This window comes from Schistocerca americana, chromosome 1 (genome assembly GCF_021461395.2).
Source record: "Schistocerca americana isolate TAMUIC-IGC-003095 chromosome 1, iqSchAmer2.1, whole genome shotgun sequence".
Classification (NCBI taxonomy): Eukaryota; Metazoa; Arthropoda; class Insecta; order Orthoptera; family Acrididae; genus Schistocerca; species Schistocerca americana.
The window spans coordinates 707,651,455-707,666,971 of NC_060119.1; the positions used below are offsets into that span (position 1 = coordinate 707,651,455).

Here is a 15,517-nt window from a genome sequence, read left to right on the forward strand (position 1 = left end):
AGGATCAGTGTGCCTCAAGGGTCAGTACTTGGCCCACTACTGCTTAATTTATATGTTCAAAATAATAGGTGGATATTCTGCCATGTATACAGTAGTGTTTCAAAATATAACTTACAAAAGCAAACTTCTATAAATACGAAGAATGGAAATAATTATTTCACATGTTATAACCATTTTATAAACGTAAATAAAATCGTATGTATGCAAATATATGCAAACAAAAGACGTAATTTGAACAATATTAGTGTCAAGCTTGGAGACTTGGTTCTAAAAGAGGCAGAAACTTATAAATTCCTTGGCGTGACATTGGATAGATACTTACGTGGGAAAAGCACATAAATAATATTTGTTGTAAAGTGAGTTCAAGTATATTTCGTATGAGAAAAATGTGAAAAACAATAAACATACAATCGCTGTTAACAATGCAGTATGGGCTAGTTCATTCACAAATTTCATGTGGCATCCTGGTCTGAGGAAATTCTCAAATGTGCGTATACAAAAAGAACTAAAGGTACAAAAGAAAGCTGTAAGATGAATAACACAATTATCCCCTGGAGATTCCTGCAGAAATAAATTCATGGAACTAAAAATACTAAGAGTAGTACCACTATGTAAGAAACAATTATTGGTACAAACAGTAATGATTATATGTTGTTAAATAGAGATACCCATACCTATAACACAAGAAGCAAAATTGATTATCACATTGAAGGAAATTGGCTCAAATTAACAAACAAAGAGCCTGTAAGAGCAGGATACCATATTCAACAATTTGACAAACTATAAACTATATAAAGATAATAGAAAACATGTCTGTCTTCAAAATCAAAGTAAAATGTCACTTGATTAAGACTTGTCCATACAGCATTAAAGAATACCTCGAAGCAAAAAAATTAATATAATATTTCATATGTAAATGTGCAAGTATGTAAAAAGTTTCAGGAAGCATAAAATGACTTTAATCTTTGATAATTATGTATGTATATCAATGTTTTAGGTGTTTCTATTTTTAGAGGCTATTTTTGAAGAACTCAATAATTATAAATGCATGTAGTTACGTAATTTATGGACATAAAAAATTTAAAAAAACCTACTCATGTCAGCAGATTTACTCAACATTCCTAGTCACAGAAATTTAGCAATTTAAAACCTAATAAATGTAATACATATATTTCTACAAAAAACATTAGCAGTGCTGCAGTAACTTTTTCTTTGTAAATGGCTACTCAGTGCAATGCAGCAGCAAAATATATTCATAAACTGTATAAATTATACTGATTTAAACTATTACAAATTTTTTGCTAGTGGCTGTTAATTTTAAAATTAATCTACAGTACAGAGGAATTATTTGTTGCAATCGGTAGAGTATCTACTTGAACACATATTTTAGTTTTATAATTGATAGTCATACTTTTTTTTTTGTACAAATGATCCAAATGGTCAAGTTCAATACTAAAAGCTTACCTTCTTCAGTTAACTATGTAACCCTAACAAACTTGAAACTTTTCTGGAAGAAGAAACATTCTTCTTTATGTGGTAATGCTCTTAGGTAATTTTTTAAAATGATTTTAGATGCAAAATTTATACAAAAATATGAATCCATTTGCAAGACATGCTTCTTACACTTGGCTTCATTTTATGGACTAAAATGACTAATTAAGAAATATCTTTTGTAATAAATAGTAAAATTATCATTCAACAATTACCATGGAAAATAACAATAACAATTTTCATTTATGCAGTGGAATGTAGTGAACCCATCATATCTGTGTATTCTGATGGTCATGAGCCACTGTGCTATGCTCCATTGACTTGCTGATATTTTCACAGTGGGAAACACTTGTGCATGATGAAAAGCTTGAATATTCAGAAATGTGTACCTCAGCTTTCCACCTGGAAAAAATACTTCTGATGAAGCTAAAACACAGTAAAAGTTAATGTACTCAGTTGTAGCCAGAGGGTCTGAAAGGATTAATTGTGAACAAAATTTAAATCCTGTCTGTTACAAATTAGCTGGTTAATGACTACCAGGTAACTAGTATTTCTAAGTCAAGTGCAGGAATCAGTAGCATCCCCTGTTATTTCTACAGCTGCATCCACATTTACCATCATATTTTGCAAGTCACCACATATGTGGATCTTATCTGGATTAATTTATTAACAGCTGAAAAAATGTGCCACTACCTTCTTTAGCCTACATGCCAATTTTAACCATCATTTCAGTATGAAAGTGATTTGTTTTAAGAAAGGCTGCTGATAGGCAAAGCTTTTCTGCATGGTGTCTGTCGCAGCCAATAAGATGAATGAGGGAGATATCTGTTAAAGTAAATCAATCAGAACTGTGTTTCCTCTCCTCTGCTACAATAGTGCTTGGTTCTGTGTTGTGAATTTCTCTGCTCGTAAGTGTTTCTTTTGCTTTTCATGTTTTTACTATTTGAAGTTTTTGTTGTTACTGTGAGTCATCATTTAGACATTAAAGGAAGAAGATCACTATTCCTAAAAGTGTTGTGTTCTTGCAATAAAGTTATATCCTAAGTTCATCCATGACAATATCATCCTGGTGTGAAGGATGTGTGCAGAGCATGGTTTGAGAAAGTGTCTGTCTCTCTGCTCTCAGCTCTCAGGCTGGCTATATGGGTTCCTTTCTCTCTCTCTCTCTCTCTCTCTCTCTTCTCCTATTGATTTTTGGGTTCTGTTCCATGACTGATTGGTCATCATAGCCCATTTGAATGCTTGGTCGTTTGTTTGCCAAGCCTAAAGCGCACCCAATGATCTGCTATGCCTCAGGATAATAAACTTGGTGGACACTAAAAATTCATCTGAGTTCTATCTTGGCAGCCTCAGGGAGGTAAAAACCTGTTTCAGTGACCAGTAAACTGCCAATTAGGGGCAAATGCTGAGTGACTAATGACAAACAAGGAAGCTGTCACAACACGTGGAACGACCAAGCACACAAGTCCACAATGAAAGCATAATGAGATCGTGAAGGCTGGGAGATACTGTTATACTGGTGACAAAGCTGAGTTTCATAAGGAAGGCTAGGTGTAACATAACAATAAGTATTCAGGTACAAAAACAGCAGAAAAAAGCCTCTGAAAGATGAAGTTGAGAAAATGTGAAGTTACTAGGAGAGCTGATGGGGAGAAAAATCAGGACACACAATGTCAGACCATCCCCATCATTGCAAAATGCACGGGAAGTGCCAGCATAGATACCCCTCCCTACAAATGGCTGATTGATGAGTGCTGATTGCTAAATGTCCAGTGCATAGTCTCAGCTGTTGTCTCAGTTGCAGCTATCGAGTGAGAGGGGAGGCTATGGAGGTTGACCCATGGCATGCCTAGCTGTCTTTGATCATCTAGAGAACCGCGAGTCCAGCAAGAAGGACGCTGCTGGTGCCAGCCACACTGCCAACTTCTGAGGCCACACGTACTAGAAAAGTTTACTTGCACCTAGTAAGATGTCTGTGCTGTAATTTATATGGGCATGACTTGACATGTGTTCTAGCCATGTCAGCCACCTTTAGTATGTGTAGAAGTGTTGGTCACAAAGCACACCAGTGCACAGAATCTCGTTGGGCTACGATATAGCTTAAAGATTAAGTGTAGTTTAATTTTTTTACATATTGTGTGTGCAATTTCCTTCTGCTCTGGTGTAATGGCATGTGGAGTTCACGCAAATGCCAGAAACACGAGAGGCTAATTTGGGTGGTTCAGTGGAAGCTTTGAAGCGGCAGGTAGCTGCACTGTTACAAACTACAGTGCAACAGAGGCAAGAAATTGATCACTACATTGGAGAATAGAGGAATGGAAAGCCATTGGGGGCTAAGGAAACCTTGATTCAGGAGAAAATAAAACCGTGTTTACTGTACCTGCCCATTCTATCCCACAGTAGCTAACCTCATAGCATCATTTTCAGGAAAAGCAACTGAGGATGTATCCATTTTTATTAGTGACATAAAGACTGCCACTAAATTGGGAAAATGGTCAGAAGAAATGTCCTACAGTATGGCTAGATTAAGATTAGTGGTTGATGCAGAAATGTACGTTATGGATCATGAGAACTTCAGTAAGGCACAAATGTTTGATGAACTGGCTAGTGGTCTGATACAGTGGTATTGGAAACAGGGCAGCTCTGTGTTCTTTAGAAGAAAAGATCAATGGAATATCACAGAAGAATGATGAACCAGGAGAATCCTTCTCTGACAAGATTAGGAAACTGGAGCTACAAACATATAAACTAATTCAGAATGCTGAGAGCAGTAGAGTGATTCTGTGTGAGGCAGAGAACAGGGGTCTGGATGTGTTTCTAAGACGTATTTCTGCTGACATGTCAAGGAGGATCAGAATGGAGAACCCAAGTGACTTATCCACTGCCATTATGACTGCTATGCAGTTGGTGGAGGTAGACATTGGTACATGAAGACAGAGTGTTTTCTCTTCTGACAGGAAGAGTTGTAGATATGGATGCATGGACCACATCAGGAAACAGTGTCATCAGCCCCAATGTTATGACTGTAGGGAGGTGGGACAAAAAGAAAGAAAACACAGGACAAGCAACATCTTAATAGTTGGTCATTAAATGGGAACAGGGGTGCTTCATCTTTCAAATGATCTTCCCAGTAGAACATTAGACTGCAGAAACAGTCAGTCTGAGTCTCTTGGGCAGACAGAGACTAAGATCACCAAGGTATAGGTCACGCAATGTAGGTGACAGTGATGTGAAGTCACTGGGGCAACACTGTTGAGTTTTAATGTGAAAAATAAGTGTTTTCAAGAGCGTGTAGAAATATTGCCAAGTGTTAGTGAGGGTTATTGTGTGATCTTGGGACTCAACTTTCTTGCAAAAAATCACTCAAAAATTGACCTTCTACAGTGTGTGATTGAACTTGATGGGACATTATTTCTGTTGTTTCTGCTAGAGGCTAGAGCTACAAGTATTACACTGTTGCAAGGTTGATCAGTCGTGGAGGTAGTAGCCAATAAACTGTGGACACAGACACTAAGGAATCAATTCACATGATAAAATGTTGCAAGGTGCAGGGAAGCTGACCTAAGTGAGTGTGGATAAGGACCTACATAGTGATTTATTATACACTGAAATGACAAAGAAAATGATATAGCCATGCATCTTTGAATACAGAGATATGTAAACAGGGAGGATATGGTGCAGCAGTCAGAAACACCTATATAAGACAACAAGTGTCTCACGCAGTTGTTAGATCGGTTGCTGCTGCTATAATGGCAGGTTATCAAGATTTATGTGAGTTTGAACATGGTGCTACAGTCAGCACATGAGCAATGGGACACAGCATCTCTGAGGTACTGATGAAGGGGGATTTTCCTGTATGACCACATCATGAGTGTAACATGAATACCAGGAACCTGGTAAAATATCAAATCTCCAACATCACTGGGGCCAAAGAAAGATTCTGCAAGAATGGGACCAAAGACAACTGAAGAGAATCGTTCAAGTGACAGATATGTAATCCTTCTACAAACTGCTCCATATTTAAATGCTGGGCTATCAACAAGTGTCAGCGTGTGAACCGTTGAGTGAAACATCATCGATATGGGCTTTTGGAGCTGAAGGCCCACTTGTGTACCCTTGATGACTGCACAACACAAAACTTTATGCCTTGCCTGAGCCTGTCATCACTGACATTGGACTCTTGATGACAGGAAACATGTTGTCTGGTTGGACAAGTTTCAAATTGTATCAAGTGGATGGATGTGTACGGGTATGGAGACAACCTCATGAAGCCATAGACCCTGCACGTCAGCAGGGGATTGTTGGAGCTGGTGAAGGCTCTGTAATGGTGTAGGGTGTGTACAGTTGCAGTGATATGGGACCCCTGATACATCTAGATATGACTCTGACAGGTGACAGGTACATAAGCATCCTGTCTGATCACTTGCATCCATTCATGTCCATTGTGCATTCCAACAGATTTGGGAAATTCCACTAGGACAATGCAATATCACATGCGTCCAGAATTTCTGCAGAGTGGCTCCAGGAACACTCAGAGGGTTTAAACACTCCCACTGGCCACCAAACTCCCCAGACATGAACATTATGAGCATATCTGGGATGCCTTGCAACATGCTGTTCAGAAGAGATCTCCACCGCCTCATACTCTTACAGAATTATGCATGACCCTGCAGGATTTGTGGTGTCAATTCCCTCCAGCACTACTTCAGACATTACTCGAGTCCATACCATGTCGTGTTACGGCACCTCTGCTTTCTCATGAGGGCCTCACACAGTATTAGGCAGGTGTACCAGTTTCTTTGTCTCTTCAGTCTATGTTCTAAAGCCAATGGAAACTGATGAAGGTGTATAAGTAACACTGTTTTGTATGTGGAAGTATTATACAGTCAGTGATGTGGACAGAAATTTTATGGTTCTGGTTAGCCTTGATAATTTTGGCAAGGACAAAGTGAGTCTGCCAGAGTGGATGCTAATTGCAAAATTGGATTTTTGGGAAAGATGACCTGAATAGAGGATGTGAGGAGCTCTGCTGCAAGAAAACTGTCACTGCATCTGCGTTACGTGATAAAGTGAAATATTTATTGGGAAATGACAATGAAGCGATGGAAGCTTTGTTACTGCAGTTCATGTATTTGTTTAATCCAAGTGGTACATTAAAGCAATGTCACTCACACAACACAGAATACTGACAGGGAATAATGCTCCAGTGTTCAAGTACCCATATCTAGTTCTAATGTGCATGCAACTGATAATGAAAGAATTTATCAACAAGCAGCTTGTTAACAGTATTATTGACTGCAATGATAGTCCCTGAGGGGCACCGCTTATTTTGCTCCCAAAAATGTAACCAGATGGCGCTAAAAAATACAGATTTTGCTGTGACTGTTGGTTCTTAATGCACAAACAATTATTGATGCATATCTGATATGAAACAGAACAGAGACTTCCAACAACTTGGATCAGTGCAACTACTTCTCCACCATGTATGTAACGAGCAGGTATCATCAAACAGAAATAATGACAGAGGATCGAACAAGGACAGCTCTCTCTATCTTGGTGGTCGTTTACAATATCAAATGCTGTTCAGGTTCGAGAATACACCTGCCACCTTTCAGAGATTATTGGATAATGTACTTTGGGATTGGGCCCAAAACAATGTTTGATCTGTCTTGATGACAAAGTAGTATTTTCAAAGGACATGGAAGAACATGTACAACCGTTGGAGTAGGTATTCAAAAGACTGAGAAGAGCATGGCTACTGCTAAGTATTGACAAACGTCATTTTGCAGCAACAGAAGTAAATTATCTCGGACGTATAATTGACAAGGAAGGTGAGAGAACAGATTGACTTTCAGTCTCAGCAGTTCACAATTTTTTGCTGCTAAAGACAGTTAAACAGTTGCAGAGTTTTGCCAGTCTCTGTAATTATTATCATCAATTTGTAAAGGACTTTACTGAAATTTCTGGAGCTTTAAACCATTTCTATGGAAATGAGCAAAATTTTAATGTTTTACCAAATGTCAGACGGTATTCAATACTTTAAAGTGAACACTGACATAGGACCAAGTTTTGGTATTCCCACTTTTGAAAAATAATATAATCTGTTTTGTGATCCAAGTAATTTGGCTCTTGGATGTGTCCTAGGACAGATATAGATGATAAAGAGCATCCTGTAGTGTACAGATCTTGATAGTTGAACAAAGCAGAGCAAAATTATTCCATAACTGAGAAGAAAATGCTGGCAGTAATCTACGGTGTTACTTACTCCTGCTGTTATTTATGTTGCCAAAAGTTTAAGGCAGTGATGGATCATGCTGCTCTCAAATGGTTATTAGGATTGAAGGACCCTTGCAGTAGATTAACATGGTGGGCGCCCCATTTGAATGAGTTTGATTACAAAGTAACACACAAAGCAGGGAAAAGGCATGCTAACAATGACAGTTTGACTAGGAAAAACTGCATTTCTACAAACACTGGGCAGGAGCATTGCTGAATGGCAAAAGGCTCAAACTGCTGATGTTGACTGTCAACAATTCAAGTTGTAAATTCTGTTTGTGGTGGATGGTGGCTTGTTGTGCAGAACAACAAAATGTGGATTACCATTTATTATCATTTATTACCAGGTCTTCATCATTCACCAGCCATGGCTGGACAGATTGCATCAAAGTTACTGTCAAGTGATTTACAATATAATGAATTACAGAATAACATCTAAACTTTATACAGGTAATGAATACAGACTATGTCATGTTCACTGTGTCCGTTCGCTTTCTTCATAGTCAAAGAATTCTTGGACTGAGTATAGTGGGCATTGTTTTAGACCTTCAGCAATTTGTTTCTTGAAGTTATTCAGCAACAGGGTCTGCAATTCAACAGGTAGTTTGTTGAACATCCTCACAATGATCACCGGAAAACTGTCTCTTGTTTTGGACAGTCGGCAGGTTGGTAGATTTATGTCTTCTTTTTGCAGGCATTATGTTTATGGATGTTATGCCTCTTGCTGTAGGTGTCTAGGTTTTCCCTTCTGTGTATGAGGCATAATAATACATAGTGGCTATTAACAGTCATTATTGCCAATGTTCTGAATAATGGTTTGCAGTGTTCCTGGCTGCTGCCCGATGTAATAATTCTGATTGCCTTCTTTTGCAGTAGCAGCACATCCTTTCAGCTTGCTGAATGACCCCATAGCTGTAATCCATACAAAATGTGGCTATGAAACAAAGCGTAGTAGACAGTTATCAGAAACTGGTCTGTAATCACTTTTTTTAATCTTCATAGAAGGTATTTTACACGAGAGAGTTTCTTGCATACATACACAGTGTGTCCATTCCAGGAGAGTTTGTGGTCTATGGTGAAGCCATAAGTTTCACAGACTCTATATGGTCAGAGTATGTGTTTTTTCCAAGGCTGCATACCATACACTGTTTTTTTTCTTTGTTTACTTTCATCTTGTTGGGAATGAACCATTTTTTAGCGTTTTCAAACTGTACATCAGACTTAATGACTACTTGGGCAGAATTTCCCCCTTGGGCAATGAGAATGGTGTCATTCGCAAATTGTAGTGTCCCACCAACTTCACTTAGATCATTTACAAAAATGAGGAAGAGGAGTCGAGCTATGACTGAACCTTGTGGCATGCAGTGTTTACCTTCTGTTCCTGGGATGGTGCTCCTTGGATTGAAACAATTTGCCTTCTGTTTTCCAAGTAAGACTGAAGTGTAGCTAGGGCTGTACCTCCCACACCATAGCATTTTAGTTTTTTGAGCAAGATCTTGTGGGGGATGCAGTCGAAGGCTTTGCTTAGATTGCACAGTGTGAGTGCCACTAACTCTCTCTCCTTGAATGACTGCATTAGTTAATAAGTCTAATGGTGCAGTGGTACAGGTCCTCCCCTTCTGGAACCCACGTTGTGTATCTTTGAAGAGACTGTTTTCTTCAAAATAAGTTAGGATCTGATCCATCATGATGGATTCAATCACTTTTGCTAGCATAGGAATGATTGAGATTGACCTAAAACTTGACACATTATCTGGGTTTCCTTTTTTGTAAACTGGTACTGTCCTTGCCACTTTCAAGAAATCTGAGAAAACTTCTGCAGATAGGCAGTTGTTTATAGCTGTTGCTAATGGCTATGCTATTTCTCCAGTAACTATCATTAGGACAGTACAGGACATCCCACAGATATCTTGATTCTCTGAAGTTTTGAAAGATTTTACTATTTTCACTGTGTCATTTGCATGTACTTTTCTCCATGTTTCAAATTTACTGTGAGTTTTGTTTGGTAAGTAAACAGCAGGATCTATAATCAAGTCTGGGATTTCAGCAACAGTGTTTTCTATTACTTGAATAAAGTAGTCATTGAAGTCATCAGGACTGCAGGCATTAGAAGAGGAAGTAGGCTTCTTCCTAGGTTCATTTACTAGAGTCCAGGTTGCTTTGCATGGATTATAGGATTCTCTTATGAATCTATCATTCCCTCACATTTTAGCTTCTTCTACTATTTTGCTGTAAAATCTCTTGGCCTCTAAGTAATTGCTGTGTAACAGTTGTTTACTATTTGGATCTGTGGCTGCTTTGGCAAAGTCATTCCACATTAGACCAATGTTTTTTTGGTTGGCTAGCTCAGGTGTGTACCATGTTTCTGCATTTACTATTTTCTGTTTTCCTTGTGCTTTATCTGTGAGGATTTTCTTTGGTAACAGTGGGAACATCTCATCAAATATGGCTTTTAATGTTTGGAAAACAACATTTATGCCATCATTAGATTTTGCTTCTGTAATTAATTGATGCCAGTTTATACTGGACAGTGAGGCATTGATAGCGTCTAGTCTTTCTTTTGGCACTATTCTTCTGTGAAACACATAATTTGATTGCCATGTATTTGTCTGTTCGTTACCCAGAATCTTCGTTTGTAGTTTCATGACTAATGCACTGTGGTCTGCTATCAGTGCATGAACCACATTTGTTTTGTAACTCCAGGTGTGTGTGTGTGTGTTTATATATATATATATATATATATATATATATATATATATATATATATATATATATATATATATATAAAATAATGGTGACGAGGCAGGCATCACCTCTAGTTGGAAGTCTATTTGCTATAAGGAGATCATAACTATTTACTAAATTCAAGAATGCTCTCTCTTTTGTACTATTTTTGCCTATGTATACATTAAGATAACCACACAGTGCAATTTTTGGTTTAAGGTGTGTTATGTGACGTAAACAACTTTCCAAGTTAGTAATAAAGTTTTTGAAATTTCCATTTGGTGCACAGTACACTGAAACAATAATGATATTCATATCTACTAGTTCTAAGCCAGCCAGTTGTAAATCCATATCTGAGCAGTTATTTCTCCAGGTCCACATCTCTAATGTTGAGATTTTTATTGGCATACACAGACACGCCTCCATGAGTGGTAGTTTCTCGAAACCATGAGCTCATCATCTCTAAGTATTCAATGCATCTGTAATTTTCACTCTCTTCTTTGTCAAGCCAGTGCTCACATACACGTATCACATCTGGCTTTGCATCTTCTATAAATGTAGATAACAGAGCACATTTTGTTCATTACATTGAACATTTACACTAGTTAAAACTATGGGCACATTATTGTGATTCCAGTTTTGCTGACCTGCAGTTGCAATAGTAGGCTCTATCGTGCTGCTGCTTTGAATGTTCTCCGGAGTAAAAAACGCCGTAATACTACCATAGAATTACATAGAATATAGAACTGTTCATTACTGTTTCCTTTAGTTTGAAGTCAACACCAATTTTGAAACTGCTGTTTAGACCTTTTGTAGCTAGTTTTTCTACTTCAAAATTATTGAACTCAGGGTAGGTTTTACATAGGAAACTGATTACATTTTAGTTGTTGTGCTGTTTCTAACTTTGCTCAGGTGAAACCAAACCTTTTTTTCTCCATACGGTTTTTCATTTTTTTCATCCGTGCCTATTATGCTTGATTGCCTGGTTCTAACATTGAAATTTCTAGCTGGTGGTATAGCAGATATTTGAAGAATGGGTATTTCGAGGTTTTCATTTTGTCTAGAGCTCTGAGGTGTGGTTTTATAAGGCTGTTTGTACTCTGTAGATGGATTTATTTGATTAGTAGTCATGGGTGGATTGTTTTGGTCATAAAAGCATACTTTCTTTCCTTTTTTGTGACGAACTTGTTGCCAGTCAGTCTGGATATCATAAGAATATTCGTTTACTGGAGATTTCTCTGTGTTTCCCACAATGTTTTTATTGTTTGTTTTTTGTTGCATTATTTTGCTGATGCTCTGTGAGTTTCTAGGCTCACTCAGTGTTTCCCCAGTATTTTTATTTTCCGTAGGCAGCATTTGTTTGTTGTGTATTTTTCTGCTGTTTATTGCAGTAGAGGCTAATTACAATGTGTGCTTTTCTAAACTACAAATTACGTGATTTGTCACAGGTTCACTGAGTGTCTTTGCAATTTGTTCCTTTTCTGAGGACATGAACTGCTTGTTTTGTTTATTTTTGCTGGATATTCCAGGGTTATAAGCAGATTTTAATTGGTCTTTTCCTAACCTAGAATTTTTAGCATATTGTATTTTATCAAGCTTTTCTTTTATTTCAGCATTGTCTTTTGTGAGTTTGTTCACTAGTTTTAATATTGTTCACAATGATTCACTTAAAGTTACGCACTGGTCCATATTTTTTGCCTCCAGAATAGGACTTAATGTTTACGTGTCTTTAGCTGGATTGCAGGATAGCTTCTGTGAAATGATCAATTTATCTCTACTTCCATATTTATAATGTGGTTTGGAATCGTCACGTACCTCTGCAATTTTGGTTTCGTCTTGTCCTTTTGAACACTGTGCAGCTTCTAGATCCATTATAGGCTGTACTTCTTTTGTCATTTCAATCCATAGTGTGAGCTAACATTTTTCACAACAGAACATGATTCTATCTTTTGAACTTTTCATAATGCGAACTTCGCTTCTACTTAGTGGTAGTACATGCGGTTTCTGGAATGAAGTCTTGGCCACAAGCACATTTCCATATGTTGTCAGACTAGGGTGGCAAATGACAACTGATAGATGAATTACTGAAAAATTTTGGTGAAGGACTATAAAACGAAATGTCAAGAAATATGCCAGCAACTGCATACCGTGTGTGGAATGAGCTGATCTTAGCCATTGACCAATTCCATTACAACATGTACTGGAAGCATCTAAATCCTCTGAAATTATTGGAATGGACATTATAGGCCCATGCAATAAAACATCGGCAGGAAATACGTACATACTGACTATAACTGACCATTTCTGACATTATATAGTAATAGATGCAATTCCTGACCCAAAAGTGAGGCACACTGGACTCGCATTCGGGAGGACGACGGTTCAATCCCGTCTCCGGCCATTCAGATTTAGGTTTTCCGTGATTTCCCTAAATTGTTTCAGGCAAATGCCGGGATGGTTCCTTTGAAAGGGCACGGCCGATTTCCTTCCCAATCCTTCCCTAACTCGAGCTTGCGCTCCGTCTCTAATGACCTCGTTGTCGACAGGACGTTAAACACTAACCACCACCACCACCAAAAGTGAGTACAGTTGATCAACCATTAGTACATAATTCGTTGCTCACATTTGACATTAATGTCATGCTAATTACAGACCAGAGAAATCATGTCCAATCTTAGGAGGCAATTAATTGTGTTGATTGCTCCAAATTTGTGAGTTGCAGGCAAGCCCTTTCCACTCTCAGGCCAATGGGAAAATGAGGGAATTTATCATACTATTTCGAAGAAGTTGAGTTACTACATTAGCAGTAATCATGCAGATTGAGACATATATTTAAAGTTTGTAACCACAACATATGGCAATTGTTCTTTTGCCATGGGAAAAAATACCTTCACCTTTTGAAGTGATTAAGCTGAAGGTTGGATCCAACATTGAATCAATTACTAGACATTTGACAACAAGTTAAATGTGCTAATATGAAATACTTAACATGCCAAGAGCAGGTGGAACAATACATAGGGAAGGTATCACAATATAGTATTGACTGATGACTATTAGTAATGAACCCATGGATAACAAAGGGCAAAACAAAAAAATTCCCGATCTGATGCCCTGGACCATACCAAGTAGTGGTTAATATACAGATGCCAGGGTTAAAATACAGATGCCAACAAAGACTCTGATTATTCATATGGGGCATATTAAGCCTTTTGAGGAAGTTGTGTATGCACTGCCACAGATACCAACAGCATCTGCAGTACAGAATGTGAAGCCTTGTGAACAAAGAAGAAACAAACAGCTGGTGATCAGAGTACGTCTTAAATGCTTTACTCCATATGACCATGTTGATTATGAATGTTTTAGTTGGACCACTTTTTTCACTTTGTGATGGATGGCACTGTATTGTCACAAACTTATGGCTCACAATTTTAAATGAACAGTTGCTATCAGGTAGGTTTTTTAAATTAAAATACAGAACGTACGTATGTTTGAACTTTTTATTTCGGTTGTTCCAATGTGATACATGTACCTTTGTAAACTTATCATTTCTGAGAACGCATGCTGTTATAGTGTGATTACCTGTAAATACCACATTAATGCAATAAATGCTCAAAATGATGTCTGTCAACCTCAATGCATTTGGCAATACATGTAACGACATTCCTCTCAACAGCGAATAGTTCGCCTTCCATAACGTTCTCACATGCATTGACAATGCGCTGACGCATGTTGTTAGGCATTGCTGGTGGATCACGATAGCAAATATCCTTCAACTTTCCCCACAGAAGGAAGTCCGGGGACGTCAGATCCGGTGAACATGCGGGCCATGGTACGGTGCTTCGACGACCGATCCACCTGTCATGAAATATGCTATTCAATACCGATTCAACCACACGTGAGCTGTGTGCCAGACATCCATCATGTTCTGTCATGCAGTGAAACATCTTGTAGTAACAGTGGTAGAACATTATGTAGGAAATCAACATACATTGCACCATTTAGATTGCCATCGATAAAATGGGGGCCGATTATCCTTTCTCCCATAATGCCGTACCATACATTAACCCACCAAGGTTGCTGATGTTCCACTTGTCACAGCCATTGTGGATTTTCCATTGCCCAGTAGTGCATATTATGCCGGTTTACATTACCACTGTTGGTGAATGACACTTCATCGCTAAATAGGACACATGCAAGAAATCTGTCATCAGACCATAATTTCTCTTGTGCCCAGTGACAGAACTGTACACAACATTCAAAGTCATCACCATGCAATTCCTGGTGCATAGAAATATGGTACGGGTGCAGTCGATGTTGATGTAGCATTCTCAACACCGACATTTTTTAGATTCCCGATTCTCATGTAGTTTGTCTGCTACTGATGTGCGGATTAGCCGTGACAGCAGCTAAAACACCTATTTGGGCATCATCATTTGTTGCAGGTTGTGGTTGATGTTTCAAGTGTGGCTGAACACTTCCTGTTTCCTTAAATAATGCAACTATCTGGCGAACGGTCTGGACACTTGGATGATGTCGTCCAGGATATCGAGCAGCATACATAGCACACGCCTGTTGGGCATTTTGTTCACAATAGCCATACATCAATATGATATTGACCTTTTCTGCAATTGGTAAATGGTCCAGTTTAACATGGGTAATGTACCATGAAGCAAATACTGTCCACACTGGCGGAATGTTACGTGATACCACGTGCTTATACGTTTGTGACTATTACAGCACCATCTATCACAAAGTGAAAAAAGTGGTCCAACTAAAACATTCATATTTCTTCACATGCTACATGAATATGTAATAAAAATGGGGATTCCTATTTTAAAAAATGTAGTTGATATCTGTTTGACCTATGGCAGTGACATCTAGCGGGCCAACCATAGAGCCATCTGGTTTCTCCCTTCAAGCTAGACGAGTTTTGTTCTTTGTAGTTTTTTTGTTTGATGCTTATTTCGTGAGATATTTGTCCTGGTCACTATCAATGGACCACCCTGTATATGAAGGTTGGAATTTA

At 38.2% G+C, this 15,517-nt stretch overlaps 1 protein-coding gene across 2 annotated transcripts in view; it reads right to left on the reverse strand.

The window, feature by feature from the left end:
- Positions 1-1,649: 1,649 nt before the first annotated feature.
- LOC124545030 overlaps positions 1,650-15,517 on the reverse strand; it is a 60,988-nt gene continuing 47,120 nt past the window's right edge. For both annotated transcript variants that reach the window (XM_047123822.1, XM_047123814.1), the window contains exon 3: positions 1,650-1,893. In XM_047123822.1, the coding sequence (XP_046979778.1) occupies positions 1,703-1,893 (191 nt within the window). In that variant the 3' untranslated portion in view covers positions 1,650-1,702. The remainder of the gene's footprint in view (positions 1,894-15,517) is intronic.